General features: G+C 45.4%; 1 protein-coding gene across 5 annotated transcripts in view; it reads left to right on the top strand.

Annotated features, from left to right (window-relative positions):
* The window catches only part of SEPTIN11 (septin 11), a 110,177-nt gene that overhangs the window by 25,773 nt on the left and 66,749 nt on the right, over positions 1 to 17,655 (top strand). For all 5 annotated transcript variants that reach the window (XM_081877026.1, XM_081877028.1, XM_081877025.1 and 2 more), the window contains exon 2: positions 15,069 to 15,183. In XM_081877026.1, coding sequence (XP_081733152.1) covers positions 15,069 to 15,183 — 115 coding nt within the window. The remainder of the gene's footprint in view (positions 1 to 15,068; positions 15,184 to 17,655) is intronic.

Below are 17,655 nucleotides of genomic sequence, written 5' to 3'. Positions count from 1 at the left end.
AATAATAAATTATTATTATTAGAGTGCTGTGGAGGAGACTATCCCACTGCTATTGCTGATGGGAGATGCAACTTCCAGTGTGGTCAATTTCTGTAGGTGAATTTGGAGGAGTGCTTATTTGCTTTGGGCAGCAAAAAGTCTTGGGATAGCCCTGCTCATAACGTGTAATTAAAAGTTCTTCCAATTTAAAGCACAAATGGTCATCTTTTTCTGCCCTCCCAGCCCCCCCACTCTTTGTATAGCACTGGCTTCAGTCCCTAACCCCCTGCAGGTAGATTGCTCTGTTAAGGGGAGAAACATCCCCTAAAACCATTAACCCCCACTATCAGCTCGGCCTTTCTGTCTATTAGCTAGTTAATCAGCATTACAAAGTCTGGCCTCTCCCCCACAGTGATCAAGGCTGCCAAACTTAACAGCAGTGCTTTCACCAAGGCTTAGAGCTGCTTCCTTGGGGTTGTATAGGGCACAAACTGGGATGTTGACAACAGCAGGCCGCACTTCTCTTTCTGTTTCCCTGCAGCCTGAGGTGCTGGAGGTTCAGTCACAGAATCTTAGAACCTTAGAGTTGGGAATCCATGAGGGTTATCTTGCCCCTCCAAGGAACTTAACATGTGGGATGAGAAATCTGCAATTTCAATGCACTTCCTCTTGATCAGTTTGACTGATTGAATGGATCCTGGGATATACCTTCACTAAGATTCCAACCCACCCGCTTGACATCATTCTCCAGATTACATTTGGATATTCATTCAATGAACTTGTGACATGAGCCCCCCTAACCGCGTGATTTCACATTGATTGAATTTTTGCATACTTTGAGGTTAAGCTATAACCGAGGTATGATTCTGTTTTGCTACATTTCATTGTATGCAGGCTGTGTGCGTGCGTGCATTTTAAAATAAAACCCAATCACGCTGTCTTATCGGGCTCTAATTTGTTAAGTGTGGCTGCAGTCCTGGGATCAACCGTCTGAATGCATGGATAGATTTTTCCAAGCAGGGAAGAAATCCTGCTATCTTGTGCATGATGGGGCCCCAATTCTTTGGCCCACTGGGTGATTGCCCAGTGATGCAGATGCCCAGCCCTCACCTTGCCAGATGTGAAAAAACTCTTAGATGTGTCAGGCAGCATCTTCATCTCTACCTGTTAGCTTTTTCTGCCTTGTTTTCTTTTACTCACGCCCCCCAATATATCTCAAGCCTGCTATTTTTTGCTGATACTTAGCTACTGGGGCTTTTCACAACACAAGGGTAGTACATTATGTGCAGGATGCAGAATACATAGGACTTGGCTTTCTCTGCAACATATTGAAAAAATAAACATTGCAAACAATAGTAGTTTGGGCTTTTTGTTGCTGCTTGGGCCCTGTACAATGCCACATTAATTGCATAGCTGTCAGGCAAAAGCCTCTGCTAGCTTTCTGACATTTGCAAGGCAGTTCAGTGAGCAGCTGTTTCGAGGCCTCTTGTATTCATGTCACTTGAGGGCATCTGAAAGGTAGCCTCCATCAGTGCTTCGGTGTGTAACAATTTAAAGCATAGTGCTTTGCGTCAACAAACGCCTTTTAGGATAACAGTTTCAGGGTGAGTGGTTGTTTTGGGATTACTGTGTATGTTTTAAAGTCTCAAGCCTACTATCTTTAAAGCCATTCATTCCAGATTGCTCTCGTTAAATTCAGGGTGGCGCTGTGGGTTAAACCACAGAGCCTAGGACTTGCCAATCAGAAGGTAGGCGGTTCATATCCCCACAACGGGGTGAGCTCCCGTTGCTCAGTCCCTGCTCCTGCCAACCTAGCAGTTCGAAAGCACATCAAAGTGCAAGTAGATAAATAGGTACCGCTCTGGCGGGAAGGTAAACAGCATTTCCATGCGTTGCTCTGGTTTGCCAGAAGCGGCTTAGTCATGCTGGCCATATGACCCGGAAGCTGTACGCCGGCTCCCTTGGCCAATAAAGTGAGATGAGCGCCGCAACCTCAGAGTCGGCCATGACTGGAACTAATGGTCAGGGGTCCCTTTACCTTTACCTTTACTCCATAGTAATCACAGCTCCATGGATTCAAAACAACTCTCTTGAATTGCAAGAGGGGTGTCTTCTAAACGAGAGGCTGCTGTGCAGGTATCAGGGCTGGAATCAGGCATAGCTCAGCAGCAAAAGCAATAAATCACTAGAGGCCAGTGAAGTTAATTTTTTATTCAAAGAAACAAACTACAGCTCAGGCCTAGTGCTTTCAGTAATGTTTCCAGGAGGAAAGTGAGGACTAAATTGCAATTAGCTGGCCTTGCCTGTCATTGACTCTACAGATCATTGGCTTTGGGGCTTCGCTTGTCATCAACTTCTCTTTTTCCCATCCTGACAGTCCCAAAAGGCACCAGCCCAGGTGGGTCGTGTTCATTGGTTGGCAACGCAAGATAAAAGACCCTTGTCTGTGGTGGCACCCTTTTGAGGTAGCTCCCAGTTTCTATTACAATGTGTCAGGATTCATCTGTAGTTCAGTTTTGTCATCTACTTAAGACGCACCTGTTCACCTGGGTGTTCAGAACCTCCTGTATGAACTTTTTGGGTGAGCAGCCCGTGGCGTATACCAAATGTATATCCACTAACTGCTATATTGATCACAGATTGCATTGTTGGGCTTTAATGGATCCGCTTTAAATCGTTTCGTCGTCATTGTGTTTCGCTCATTCGTTGTTTGAACCACTCTTTGAGTGTTACTGAAGGACGCAAGACCAAGTAATTACAACTTTGAAATCTGCCAAGCTTGTATTGACATTCGTTCATTGCTCCCAATGATCTGGGTCAAACAACAAATACCGTATATTTTGCTCTATAAGACTCACTTTTTCCCTCCTAAAAAGTAAGGGGAAATGTGTGTGCATCTTATGGAGTGAATGCAGGCTGCGCAGCTATCCCAGATGCCAGAACAGCAAGAGGGATTGCTGCTTTCGCTGTGCAGAGATCGCTCTTGCTGTTCTGGCTTCTGAGATTCAGAATTTTTTTTTCTTGTTTTCCTCCTCCAAAAACTAGGTGCGTCTTGTGGTCTGGTGCTTCTTATAGAGCGAAAAATACGGTATTTAGAAACAGGCAATTTTCCATGGAATACACAAAGCACAGGGATCTTCTCCCACCCCCCCCCCAAAGGAAAATGTTCTGCCCCACCTCACTGTTGTAGGTGTGGGGCAGGTGTTCCAAGATCCACGAAGCCTGGATTTCAGAGACAGCTAGTTACCCAGGTTTGAGAGCAGAGTGTTTGCAGTGGCGTAGCGTGGGTTGTCAGCACCCGGGGCAAGGCAAGTAATTTGCGCCCCCTAACCTGTGGATTTGTGCCCCCTAACCCTAACCCCCAGATGTTGCGCCCGGTGCGGCCGGCCCCCCCTGCACCCCCCCACGCTACGCCACTGAGTGTTTGTTTATTTGAGGAGCAATGAAAACAAATTCACAGCAAACTGAAGTCTGGGATGAATAGGATTAGAACTAGTATTCCGCATCTAAACCATTCCCACCCAGCTAATCCCCTCCACTCTCAGCTCTCTTCCAACTGCACAGAGACTAAATTTCTACCCCACCCCACCAGTGCCATTCCTTCAAACCCCCACTTTTACTCACCTGTGTTTTCCATACTCCCAACCTCTCTCCTCCCCACATGAGGTCTGCATGATTGAATTCTGGACTTAAACCAGAGTTTAAACTCCGCATCAGCCATGAATTTACTACCTCTGCGTGGAAAAGGAGATAGGAATGCTCACATATCCTTATGTTTGGCTTTCATGTGTGTGTGTGTGTGTGTGTGTGTGTGTGAGAGAGAGAGAGAGAGAGAGAGAGAGAGAGAATTGGGATGCACAAATGTCTGATAATGAAGGGTAGAAATATCTTTGGATCCCTCCTTTTGTCTTTTATAATAACAATAACAATAACAATAACAATAACAATTTTATTTATACCCCACCCTCTCCAGCCAAGACCGGGGCTCAGGGCGGCTAACACCAAGTATAAAAACAATTTATTAAAATACAACTTAAAAACAAGATTAAAATACAACATTATAATGCAGCCTCGTGTCAGTAGAAACTCAAATCGAAAACATTTTGGGGATGAAAACGTCAAATCTTTACTAGGCAAGAGTTTATTGACTTTGGCATGAAAAGTCCCAGTGCTTTTCAAATGCAGAAATTGTTAATGTAGTTTTTTTTTTTTTTTTTAATACATGTATACGTTTTTAAAAGGCCTAAGTAGCTTAGATGTACAAATTACCTTGTTACTTGGGAGCAGTGAAATTTGAAGCCACTTGTAAGTAGAAATGAGAAGAGGTGGGGGGTGAAGACAATGTTGGGGAGAAGTGGAGGAAGTCTGTAAAACCCAAGGACAAAGATGCTATTTTTGGGGTGCCCCCCATTAAAAGAAAAACTCCATGCAAGAAGAAAACTAGCATGTCAGGGGGTAAGATTCAGGAACAGCCCATTCCCTTCTGTGCTTATTTTCTCCATCCAGGGTCTCTTAAAAAAAATATGTAGCAGAGCATTAAAATGTGATTTTCCCATCCTCTCCACCCTGCCTTGCTGTCTGTGCAGCTAATTCTATCACCTTGTTTCTGTGGCATGTGTTGATAAGGCCAAAGGATTCAATTTTGCCTCTGCTGTAGATGTTTAATTATCAGGCTCATTATAATTCCTTTATGAGCCTCTTAACGCCCTGGGGTGTCTCATGAGCTTCTATACAGCTGATTTTGGAAAGTTGTTTATGACCTAAAATATTGATGTGGTACTTAAGAGTAGAATAATCAGATGCATGCATGCATGTTCCTAGTCCCCTGTCGGCACAGAATGCGAAGGAACTGTGAGAACATTCCTTTCTCTGTTCGCCTATGTAAAGAATGTTTGGGTTTTATGTTATTTGGTGTGGGTTTTTTCTACGTAGACTTACATTAATGCAGCAGCAAGGGGGAGAGGGGAGGAGTCGTCTCCTCGCCACCACTGCTTAAGTATTTATCATGACTCTGCATCACACATGAGCGAGATCCACAGCTGGGAGAACTCTCTGAGGCACAGCTAATATATTTTTCTCCCTCTGTCTGCAAAAAAGAAGAAGGAAAAAGCTGAGTGTTTTGGCTTCAAAACCTTAAACACAATTTGGTGCCTAATCAAAGATTTTAGCTAAAGCTGACAGATTGCTCCAGCACATAATAGCATTTTGCATATACATACATACATACATACATAAGATGTCACTGTGATTATGGCAGGAGTTTTTAAAATAGCCACTCGCCCAGGATGAATATGAAATGCCTGCAGGCGATCAAGCTTTGTTTGTAAGCTGGAAGACGGCTGGAGTTATTTTGTGTGTGTGTGTGTCTCCCAAGTCACTGAAATAACACAAGAGTCTTATCCGTTAGCCTTTCTCAACCTGTGGGTCCCCAGATATTGTTGAACTACAACTCCCATCACCCCTAGCTAGCAAGGCCAGAGCTCAGGGATGATGGGAGTTGTAGTCCAACAACATCTGGGGACCCACAGGTTGAGAACCACTGGTTATGGCACCTTAAAAGATTGACAGGTATGCTTTTTTATGTTGTCAGTGTAAAATCACTGGCACGGGCATGGTGCCTGCCACACCTGGGCAAAAGAGATTTACCTCCCTTGTACCTGTCCATACACAAGAGTGGCGTTCTCTCTCTCTCTCTCTCTCTCTCTCTCTCTCTCTCTCTCTCTCTTTGCCTTCCTCCTCAGAGGGAAGGAAGCTAGCATGGACTCTGCAGCAGCCTCAAGCTGAAAGCTCTCTTCCTCTCTAAGCACAGGTCATGCAGATCGCCTTGCGCCCTGTGGGTGTCGCATGCATGGCAACTGTGGGAAGGTCCATAGCTCAGTGAGAGAGCATCTGTTCTGCATGCAGAAGGTCCCAATTTCAGTCCCCAGCATCTCCAGGTAGGGCTGGGAGAGACAGTCCATCAGTGCAGACAATACGGAGCTAGATGGACCAGTGTTCTGTTTCAGTATAAGGCAGACAGTGTTCGAAATTAGCCAGGCGCCAGGCGCCAGGCGCATTTTGCACCTGGCCTTTGACCACCTGCAACCAAGTGTAGATGCCAGGACGGTGCCTGACATTTCCACCACCTGGAGGTGGAATTCTTTCTGTTATATTTTATCTGCACAATCAGAACAAATTTCTGGAACCAAAATGCTTTTTCTGTGCAGCCTGAGCAGGAGCAGCCAACTTTAAGAAAAAGAGGTCGGAATAAGCCAATATATATGTGGACCGTCCCTGGATCAAGTGAATTTAATTCTTCTAAGTTCTCAAGGCTCTTATCCCAGCTCAAGGTTGTCATCTGAACCAGCCAGGTGTTTCACTGAGAATCAATCACAGTCAGCCCATCATTTGAAAAATAGGACTTGAGAGACATCTAGCCCCAAAATGGCAACAGGTTTTGACAAGTGTAACCTTGATTTAAGGAGCAATTTGGTGACATATCTGAGTTTCTCACTGCCTTTACCCATTCAGCTACATCTGAACTCAATGGACTGTGGGCATGCTATCTGTGCTTCGATTTTTAAACCGGCTTCTAACTTGTTCAGCCAGGGCCCTTAACAGGGTTAACTGGAAGCCTGGGGAATATTTAATATTTCCAAGTACCCCCAGCTCTCTTCTTCCGCTTATGCTTTGGAGAGCTTCCAAGAAGGTGGCAAGTGGGACCAAGGGACAGGGACTTCTTGGTGGCTTCTCTCTTGTTACGAGACTCATTCCCTGGAAAAATCCACCAAACCCATAGGAGACTGGTTATGGGACCTTGCTTTTAACTGGGCAATTGCTGCTTAGTTGTGCAGCTGAGGAGGTGAAGGAGTGGGTTTCTGCTGCCTTCTTGTTTTGTTTTACTAGGATCGCTGCATGGATGTGATTTCTCTTTTTTTTAATTGTCTCCTTCAACCTGTAAGCCGCTTTGGAGCCTTCGCATGATATTTATTATTTGTTTGTTGCATTCACGTCCCACCCTTTCCCCGAAGAAGCTCAAGGTACATGGCTCTGCACCCTTTCACATTTAACCCTCACAACAACCCTGTGAAGTAGGTTAGGCTGGGAGGTGGTGAGTGGCTCAAGGTCACCCACTGAACTTTGTGGCCGAGTGAGGATTCAAACCCGGGTCTCCTAGGTCCTAGTCCGACACTCTAACCACTGTGCCACACTGGCTGTCAGTGTGATAAAATGGAGTAGGTTTTTAATGTAGGTGCAGTTCTCGAAGGTTTTTGTTTTTGTTTTAAAGGGGAAAGTTGTAACAGTCAAATGACAACACTTTGGAGGTCCCAAGTCACAAGGTGCTATGATTGGTCTCAACTTAGGGCCAGGGCCTTTTCAGTATTGGCCCTGACTTGGTGAACGCTCTGTCACAAGAGACTAGGGCCCTGCGGGACTTGACATCCTTCCGCAGGGCCTGCAAGACAGAGCTGTTCCGCCTGGCCTTTGGTTTGGACTCAGTCTGAGCCTTACGTTTTGTCAGGGAACTGCCATCGGAGCCAGAGGCGGAGGGAAGGCTCCAGAGGGATGCCGGAGAGGGTCCCAGTAGGGAGAGAGGCAGCCCATCCGCTGGGGAAGGAAATCAGCGTAGCACCAGTAGAGGAGGGGGGCAGATGGGGGAATCGGAGAGAAGGCTCCAGGACTCCTCGCAGGAGACGAGCGGGGAGAGCACGGGTCCTCCGCTGCCCACACCCTCCCTGCGCAGAAGACTTCCGCGCAGGAAGAGTAGGAGGAGACTGGGCGTCAAAGAACTTCTTTGCTGGAAGAAGTTCAAGAAACGCCCACTGACGGATTCTGCCAGCGACTGAGACAGCCACAGGTGAGTGGCTGTCCGGGCAGAAAGGATTCACCCAGGTAACCCAGCCAGGTGTGGTGCCAACTTACGCACGAGCAACCCCCTAGAACCATTACACGTTTCTTTCCGCTTATGGTTTTGATCTATGGGCTGCTTTTAAAATGAGGCTGCACTTTAAATTGCATTTTAACCTGTATTTTAAATTGGGGGTTTTTCTTTTCTTTTTCCCCCTATTATGTTTTTCTGTAATTTTACTGGTGTTAGCCACCCTTAGCCCGGCTCTGGCCGGGGAGGGCGGGGTATAAATAAAATAATAATAATAATAATAATAATAATAATAATAATAATAATAATAATAATAATAATAAAAAATGGGCTTCTAAATAGCTTTACAATTCAAGCCGTCCCAATACACATACAAGTCAAGGCATCCTTTGCCCTGGAAAAAAACTTGGCTCTAATTTCCTTATTCAAAGGGGGTGAAGAAAGCAGGATGCGAGCAGGCCCACAGGCCAAGAGGAACTCATCCAGTTGCGACTCAAGAGATTGTGCTCTGGGCTTCCTCTGGTTTCCTTTGGGAAAGCCACATTGGGTTGTCTCCAGTACCAGCCCTACTCAAGAACAGACCCATTGAAGTTGATGGGCATGCATGTCTGTGGTTCTGCACTGAGCAGAACCTAGTTGGATGCAGCCCATTGCATTTGCCCTCAATCTTGCTCTCCTTTCTTAGCTGTAGTAATGGCAGTACAATGTGGCGTTTCTACCTAAAAGTCTTGGGAAACGACCGATATCGGCTTAAATGCAGCCGTTCAGATTGGCAGTTCAAGACTAGGCATGTGGAGAAGTGGGAGGGAAGAGCATCTGTTTTTGATTGGACTTTGTCGTTGGAAATTCTTTATATTTGTTTGTCACATGGTGCTGTGTGTGTGTGTGTGTGTGTGTGTGTGTGTGTGTTTCTTTCCCCCTTTCCCTTTCCTCCCCGCTTCACAAGACTTGCAGGAATGTGCACACATGGTTCTTATCTCCCCCCCCCCACCCCACCAGGAAAGGGGAAAGAAGGAAGGAAAAAAACACCCTTCAGCTTTTTCTGCTGGTTAGTAATTTGTGACATGAGAACTGGTAGATGCATTAGTCACTTCTACTCCAAATAGAAATCTTAGCGGTTTGGAGGAAAAACCCTAAGGAAGGGAAATGGCCTTTTATGTCGTTTCTTGGCAGAAGTGGTGCTGTTACTGCTTGGAGTTTGAACTGACCTTTCTAGCCAAACAGTTCTGCCTCGGAGATCAGAGTTTGCTCTCCCTGCAGTGAGCGAGGTTGGATTGTCATGTTTGTGTTGGGGCTCTTTCGAAAAAACGAAGATATGGGGGCAGGGGGCGGGGAACACATCCCCAAAGCTCCAGGCACTAAACGCTAAAGTGGAATCTCCTCTGTAGGATCCTTAAGTGGGAGAAGGGAATTTAAACAAGTGGCCTTGCCCGTCTTTTCCCTCTGAAGCTCACCAAGGGTGTTCTGGTAGACTACAAAATAAAAGAAAAAGATTCCTTCCAGTAGCACCTTAGAGACCAACTAAGTTTGTTATTGGTATGAGCTTTCGTGTGCATGCACACTTCTTCAGATAGACCGTTGTTGTTTAGTTGTGTCTGACTCTTCGTGACCCCATGGACCAGAGCACGCCAGGCACTCCTGTCTTCCACTGCCTCCCGCAGTTTGGTCAAACTCATGCTGGTATCTTCAAGAACACTGTCCAACCATCTCGTCCTCTGTCGTCCCCTTCTCCTTGTGCCTGCAATCTTTCCCAACATCAGGGTCTTTTCCAGGGAGTCTTCTCTTCTCATGAGGTGGCCAAAGTATTGGAGCCTCAGCTTCACGATCTGTCCTTCCAGTGAGCACTCAGGGCTGATTTCCTTCAGAATGGATACAGACTACATACATAGACTACATACCTCCTTTTCCCTCTGTATTTGGAAATCAAAATGCTTGCTTATCTGAATGCAATTCCAGCGAGTTAAATAAGCATCTTTCGAACCAGGGGTGTTGTTAACACTGGATTGTAGCCGATGTTATCTCTACTCAGAGTAGACCCATTGAAATTTATGGGCATGGCTAACATAGGTCCATTTGTTTGACATGGGTTTCACGCTGAGCTGGACTTAATTAGGCACAACCCTCTGTTTCCCTTTTGCCGTATTTTCAGGCTCAGTCCTGCCTTCTGTTGCAGTCCTTTCTGCCTCCCCACAAACTGGTGTTATGTGTTCAAGGCACTGATTTGGGGGAAAAAAGCAGACATATGGTTTCCCCACCCCAACAGTTTTTCTGTATTGCATGCAACCAGTATGGCACCTCTTGTTTCCCTTTCAAGGTCACAAACAACGGCACAGGTGTGAGTCACTGGGGCACATTTTGTTCAAATAACAAGCTTACCTGTGCATCATGCCCCCCCCATATAAAAGCACACTCATCTATACAAACAAATGCATATCTATTCTAAGATGTTCCTCATGAACAGCTTTCACAACGTAAGCCTCCTCTGTTGGGGAAGCAGCGTCGTCTGATGACGATACTCATAAACACTTACAGCGGTACCTCGGGTTAAGTACTTAATTCATTCTGGAGGTCCGTTCTTAACCTGAAACTGTTCTTAACCTGAAGCACCACTTTAGCTAATGGGGCCTCCTGCTGCCGCCGCACCGCCAGAACCTGATTTCTGTTCTTATCCTGAAGCAAAGTTCTTAACCTGAAGCACTGTTTCTGGGTTAGCGGCGTATGTAACCTGAAGCGTATGTAACCTGAAGCGTATGTAACCCGAGGTACCATTGTATTCTGAATTTACTAGTCCACAATAGCCTCCCTTGTGAAAGCACAGCCGCTTTGCTGAAATGTTTTTCAAAAGCAAGCACACCTCTCTGAATTCAGATGCAAGAGTGGTTCTATCAGTTACAGATGGGAGGACATCCGTACACTGTACAATCCCCACTTCGCTTCCCGCCAACAGCAGTTGGCTCACGACATTTGCCATGAGCGAGTAAATTGTTCTAGCAGGTTTTCTTCAAGCTGCATGTCTTAAGGAGAAGAATAAGCTTACCACTTTCAAGATTTGTTTGGCAGGGGGGAAAGCTTTGGAGGGAGAGAAAGGGTTCCTTGGAGAGGAGAACTTAAATCAAATCATTAGCTTGCTGTTTTGGTTGTTACTTATTGTGCTCCCTGGCTGGCTTGGTAAACTTTGTCTATGTGGCGTCTTTTAAAATTAGTACAAGCCAGAGAGGGATCCAGGAAAAGCAGTGTTGCTTGACAAGCAGACAAACCCAGCGTGGAGGTCTTTTGGGGTGGAAAAAGAGCCTTGAAAACTGACCAGCACATCTGCCATAAGAACGTAAGAGGAGCTTGCAGGATCAGGCCAATGGACCATCTAGTTCAGCATCCTATTCTCGCAGCGGCCATGCCAATGCCCCAGTGGGAAGCATGAAAGCAGGATTTGAGTGTTGCAGCTGCCCTCTCCCCTGCCTTCAAGGGTCTACTGCCTCCAACAGATGAAGTAAAACATAACTATTGTGGGTAGTAGCCATTAGTAGCCGTATCCTCCATAAAGCAGAGGTTCCATTACAAAGTTGCCTGAGGCAGCTGTCTCACTGAGCCTCAGTGGATCAAGGAATTCCTGAAGAAGGCTGTTACTGAGGAGGCAAGGCTTCCCTGTACAGAAGCCATGCTAAGCCTTCGTCAGCAAGGCTTGTTCTTCTGTTAAAGCCTCGAAATGCTTCCCACCTTGAGCAGAAGCAAATTCTCTTACAGTACTGTTTCCTGTTTGATGAAAGCCTGGGATTGGGGAATCCCCTGAGCTTCTTGGCTGTGAACCCAGTATCCTCAAACACATCCAAGATTGATATATTATTTCATCCTGTTTGAAGTGCAGCCAGTGATATAAAGGTCTCCTGCAATCGTTCGAATAAGAAATAAAATCTCATTTCAATTCTGGAAGATAACGCAGGCCCTGGCTTTGACTAGTCCACAGGAGAACGGTATTTTCCAAGGGAGGGGCAGTTGATACAAACAGCCATCTGCAAGCCCTTGTACTAATACAGTAAACTTGCTTGTAAATAGCCACTTGCCTAGTCAGTCATCTGTGATGAGCTGGAATTTCCTCCAGGGGAGTAGGCAGGGGCTGGTTGTGTAAATTGGAAGGCACATGAGTCTTTGGTTTCAAACTGTTTGGTTACTCCACAAATGACTTACGTGTAAATACTAAAAAAGAAAGAAAGGGGAAAAAAGGTTTCTGAGTTGGTAGCTTGTGTAGACATATTTGGAAGGCAGACCAATAATGTCCTCCTAAGGCTCTATCGTGACCTTTAAGATTGACTTAAGTGGAGCTGAGGCCAGAATTTTATTTGTCTATTTGATTTGATTTCTGTACAACCCAAGGAGCCCCGAGCAATAAACACATCCATAAAATATTTCATTTCATTTCATTATTTCTTTCTAAATTCTAAATGTTAGACGTGAAGGACAGCGTTAACATTTATGGCGGTCATTAACAAGACTAGAGTTTGCACCAGTTGCTCCGAATAAATGTATCTCGCCAGAGAGAAAAGTGTGAGTCAAGCTAATGGGTTTTCCCCCTTTACTTTTTCCTGAGACTGGAAATAGACTTCTGTGTTGCTTCCCTGCAATGGTTTGGATCTGAGCCTTGGGGCTGTGTAGGAAGGAGGAGGAGGAAAATCCTCTTTTCTCTCTGAGCCAGAAGAATTCTGCGCTCTCCTCCTCCTCCTCCTCCAAGGCCTGCTGAAGGACAGCGGATGACTTAGGGCACAGTTGCAGCGCTTCAATTTTATTAGCTCCGGTTAGCAGAGCCCCGCTTGGTTTATAAATAGCAGCCCACAGTGGAGATGGCAATTCCAGAAGTGGCTGCCCGTCACATGGCAAACTTTCCTTCTGCGCTTTTTGGGTGGTTGTGAGGGAAATGCTTATTCCCTGGGCCTCTCACTTTTATTCTGCTGGAATGATGTTCTTTCTGTTGTATTTCCACCCCACGCCCTGTTCATTCTTCTCTATATTTTGTTCTGTGAATCGCCCTGAGACCTCCGGGTATAGGGTAGTTGTTGTTGTTTAGTCATTTAGTCGTGTCCGACTCTTTGTGGCCCCCTGGACCAGAGCATGCCAGGCACTCCTGTCTTCCACTGCCTCCCGCAGTTTGGTCAAACTCATGCTGGTAGCTTCGAGAACACCGTCCAACCATCTCGTCCTCTGTCGTTCCCTTCTCCTTGTGCCCTCAATCTTTCCCAACATCAGGGTCTTTTCCAGGGAGTCTTCTCATGAGGTGGCCAAAGTATTGGAGCCTCAGCTTCTGGATCTGTCCTTCCAGTGAGCACTCAGGGCTGATTTCCTTCAGAATGGATAGGTTTGATCTTCTTGCAGTCCATGGGACTCTCAAGAGTCTCCTCCAGCACCAGAATTCAAAAGCACCGATTTGCCGCTTCTGCATATGCACATGACGTCATTTTGCGTGTCTGCATATGCACAAGCAGCGAAACCCGGAAGTAACCCATTCCATTACTTCCGGGTCGCTGTAGGACGCAACCTGAAAACACGCAACCTGAAGCAAACGTAACATGAGGTATGACTGTAGATATATGTGTATAATAGATAGGCAGAAAACACAGTGCCAGATTTAGGTGTCATGGAGGGTTTCCCTGTACAGGGCACTTGAGACAAAGCACCACAAAATTGAGAAGATCCATGATAGAGAAGATCCATTTGGGGGTGCCAGTTTTTCACCTCCCCCAGAGCACCATATTATCAAAGATTACCAAAGTCTGCCCCCGAACAAACATATATAGGCACACACTCTGTGAATGGGAAAGGAATCCACGCATTGGACTGTAGTGTGCCCTCAATATCAATGGGGCTGCACCAAATTTCAAAATGGATAGTACAGACCCCTGATAGTTTAGATCAGCCTTCTTCAACCTGGTGCCCTCCAGATGTTTTTGGATTAAAGCTCCCTTCAGGCTCCAGGGCAGGGCAAAGTCTGGTTTAAACAATGCGATGCAGCTAATTACAACTAGTTGTGCCCAAATGGCTACTAACCATCCCTCCCCCCCCCCCCCGACAGTCTTTTGTCACAAGAAGTTAGTATAACATAACATATTATGTGAAGAGTGCTGGAACTTAAACTTTTACAAGCCCCATATGTGACATGTTCTGCATAAGTTTTATTGATTTTTTAAATCTCTGTTTGATCGATTTTTAGCTGTGGTTTATGTGTATTTGTGTTTTCAATTTTACCTGTATCTTACTGATGATTTCAGAAATGCACACAGCTTGGAGAATTTGGAGATTGACACAGCTTGCACATCTTTCTAAATAAATAAAATTAAACGTGCCAATTTTGGCCAAACCAGTTGTTTGGAGACCCCTCTCTCATTCGCAGTGTTCCAATTCCCAGAGTGGTTTAACAGTCAATCCCTCTTCCCAGGGAACTCTGGGAATTGTAGCTCTGTGAGGGGAATAGGTGTCTCCTAACAAGTTTCAGCACCTTTCACAAACTACACTTCCCAGAATTCATTGGAGTAAGCCATGGCTGTTTAAAGTAGTATGATAGTTATTTAAATGCAAAGAGGAGATGGGGCTCTAGACAGGCCCATGCATCTCTAGTCTGACTCTGTGTAAAGAAACTTTTTCTTTCCCGTACAGCTTTATCTTTTTATTCCTGAGAAGCAGGGTGCTAATCAGTATTTCTAAAAGGCGATTTTTTAAAAGAGAAGATTTACTTATGTTTGAGAGACTTTTATATTGCCCTCCATGAAACAGAGTATTTCAGAACCTAGAAGCTGCCTGTTCTTGCTGTTTATTGCAGACAAATCTCATCTTTCCTCCAAAGAACTCTAGTTTCTGCATCTATATGTATGTACAGTGGTACCTTGGGTTAAGTACTTAATTCGTTCCAGAGGTCCGTACTTAACCTGAAACTGTTCTTAACCTAAAGTACCACTTTAGCTAATGGGGCCTCCTGCTGCTGCCGCGCCACCGGAGCACGATTTCTGCTCTCATCCTGAAGCAAAGTTCTTAACCTGAAGCACTATTTCTAGGTTAGCGGAGTGTGTAACCTGAAGCGTATGTAACCCGAGGTAGTAGTATTTGAAAGGCAGTGCTAGCTAGATATGTTTATTTCAATGGAGGATACATTTACGTGATGTGACATGATGGTGAGCAGTGATTCTCATTGATAAGAATGATAAAGCCAACTCTATAAAAACCTTGACACGTTTCTTCTTTGCAATTTCAGAACGATGATCTCCGAAACCTGTCCCTCTCGGGCCACGTCGGTTTTGACAGCCTCCCCGATCAGCTGGTCAACAAGTCAACCTCGCAGGGTTTCTGCTTCAACATCCTTTGTGTTGGTAAGTGATGATAATGTGCTTCTGAACAAAGAGATTATCTGCATGTCCTTCCCGGATGCAACATGCAGGGCGAACAATCTAAAATCCCTCCTGCCTGGTGGTACCTAGCGTGTTAAGACACGAAGCATCACAGGGAATCTTTTAAATGGAAATGCTCAGCTTTTTGTGCAGGTTTCTCCCCACCAAAAAAAGTCTGAAAACCAGCAAAGCATTTGGAACCTCGCATGTTTAAAACTGAAACTAAACTGGGAAATGATGTTGGATGCTTAGCTGGTGTTTCCTGGATTTTTGGACACCTGGGCAAAAGCTTGTTCTCCCTCAGTTAAAATTGCATATGTACCAGATGTCAATGGGAAAATTACATGGATGCATAGACACTGGGGAGATATAGCCTAGTTGCCACTGAGCATTGCATCCTGTATAGAAGAATATCCAGTACTGGCATTTAGGTGTCTGCTTTAGCACCTGGTGTCAGGACACAAGAAGAACAGCATCCTGTTCTTAATTTATGGGCTGCCAGGTTCCTCTGGGAATTCTTCAGGCAGAACCTGAGTACAGCAGCTCTCTCCCCACATCTGAATCCAAGTGACTGGTATACAGAGGCATAGCACTTGGAACAGCGGTGGCAATTCATAGCCATTGTGGCTTGTGGCTGTTTCTCCATGACAGACCTACACTTTCCCCAGGCATTCAGGGCTAAGGAACGGGGCCATGCCATCCACACGAGGCGTGTAAATGTGGAGCTCCACACTCTGCCCTGTAAAAAGCGAGCGATTGTTGCCACGAATGTGAATGCACTTTCTGAAGCATAGAGAATTATGTAGCTAACTTGAGCGGGGGAATATGAGTAGGAAGTACAAAATAATCTGCATTGACACAACCGTTTCAAATGCCCAGACTTTATAAAGGAACTATACTGTATCCTTCCATGTTCTCGCACTGAATTATGCCATTGCCCATATATTGGCAAAGAAAGTGCAGAAGTTTTTTTTTAAATAAATAGTATTTTCTAGTACCTTAGGTAAATGGCTTAGAGATTTATTTATTTATTTTTTCATTATTAAGTGGTCTGTAAATTTTGTAAGAAAAATAAATAAGCCAATGCTGCAAAGCAAGTTGATAGAACTGGAAATATACATATGCCAAGTTGTGCCTCTTCCTCACCCCGGTGAATTCCTCACAAACTTTGTTGTTGTTTAGTCATTTAGTCATGTCCAACTCTTTGTGACCCCATGGACCAGAGCACGCCAGGCACTCCTGTCTTCCACTGCCTCCCGCAGTTTGGTCAGGCTCATGTTTGTAGCTTCGAGAGCACTGTCCAACCATCTTGTCCTCTGTCGTCCCCTTCTCCTTGTGCCCTCCATCTTTCCCAACATCACGGTCTTTTCCAGGGAGTCTTCTCTTCTCGTGAGGTGGCCAAAGTATTAGCCTCAGCTTCAGGATCTGTCCTTCCAGCACTCAGGGCTGATTTCCTTAAGAATGGATACGTTTGATTTTCTTGCAGTCCATGGGACTCTCAAGAGTCTCCTCCAGCACCATATCTCAAAAGCATCAATTATTCGGCGATCAGCCTTCTTTATGGTCCAGCTCTCACTTCCATACATCACTACTGGGGAAACCTTGGCTTTAACTATACGGACCTTTGTCAGCAAGGTGATGTCTCTGCTTTTTAAGATGCTGTCTAGGTTTGCCATTGCCTTTCTCCCAAGAAGCAGGCGTCTTTTAATTTCGTGACTGCTGTCACCAACTTACAAACTTAGGTAGCACCAAATTGCAGCCCTAGAGAAACTCTCAAGCAAATGTCCCCAAAGACTGGAAGCCTCGCTCAGCCGCCACTCTGGCTCCTGAGATTTCAGCAGGGAATTCCCTCACACTCCCATCTCTTTGTAATCACAAGGACTAGAAACCTGAGTTACTTTTCCTCTTTTCCTTTTAACAAAAAGGAAGCTCAGCAGGCTGATAGCTGCAGTTTGCATCCGTTCACATCACATTTTGCTTTCTCCGCGATCTAGTGGGAATTGTGGCATCCACACATAGCCTCTCTTCTGAGGCCGTGTACAGGGTGAACTGTCCTCAAGGTTGCAGCCAAAGTCATCCGGAGTCAAATTTTATCCGTGGAATGCAAAAGGCCACTGCCTCTTCTTTGCTCTCCCATGAGGATTAGTGTTTTCCTATCCATCAAATTAAAACAACGGCGAAAAGAGATGTCGTCAAAACCGCAGCAAGCTGTTGAACAAAGTGGTTTGAGCTTCTAGAGGCTGGAGCGATGTTGTTTCCCCGAGACCTTTCCTATTTGCATCCCCTGAAAGGCATTTCTGTGCGTCCGCAAAACGAAACCATTGATCTCTGCACTTCGCTTGGCAGGGCTCAGCTATTCCCATTGCTGCCTGTTTATATGAAATCCGGTTTTGTTTTTACAATGAAACTTTAGCCGGCAGCTTCGCTGTTCCTTTTAAAAGAGAAAATATTGAC

Source organism: Podarcis erhardii (genome assembly GCF_964252035.2).
Source record: "Podarcis erhardii genome assembly, chromosome: 9".
NCBI classification, from domain to species: Eukaryota; Metazoa; Chordata; class Lepidosauria; order Squamata; family Lacertidae; genus Podarcis; species Podarcis erhardii.
This window is presented reverse-complemented; position numbering and strand designations above follow the sequence as displayed.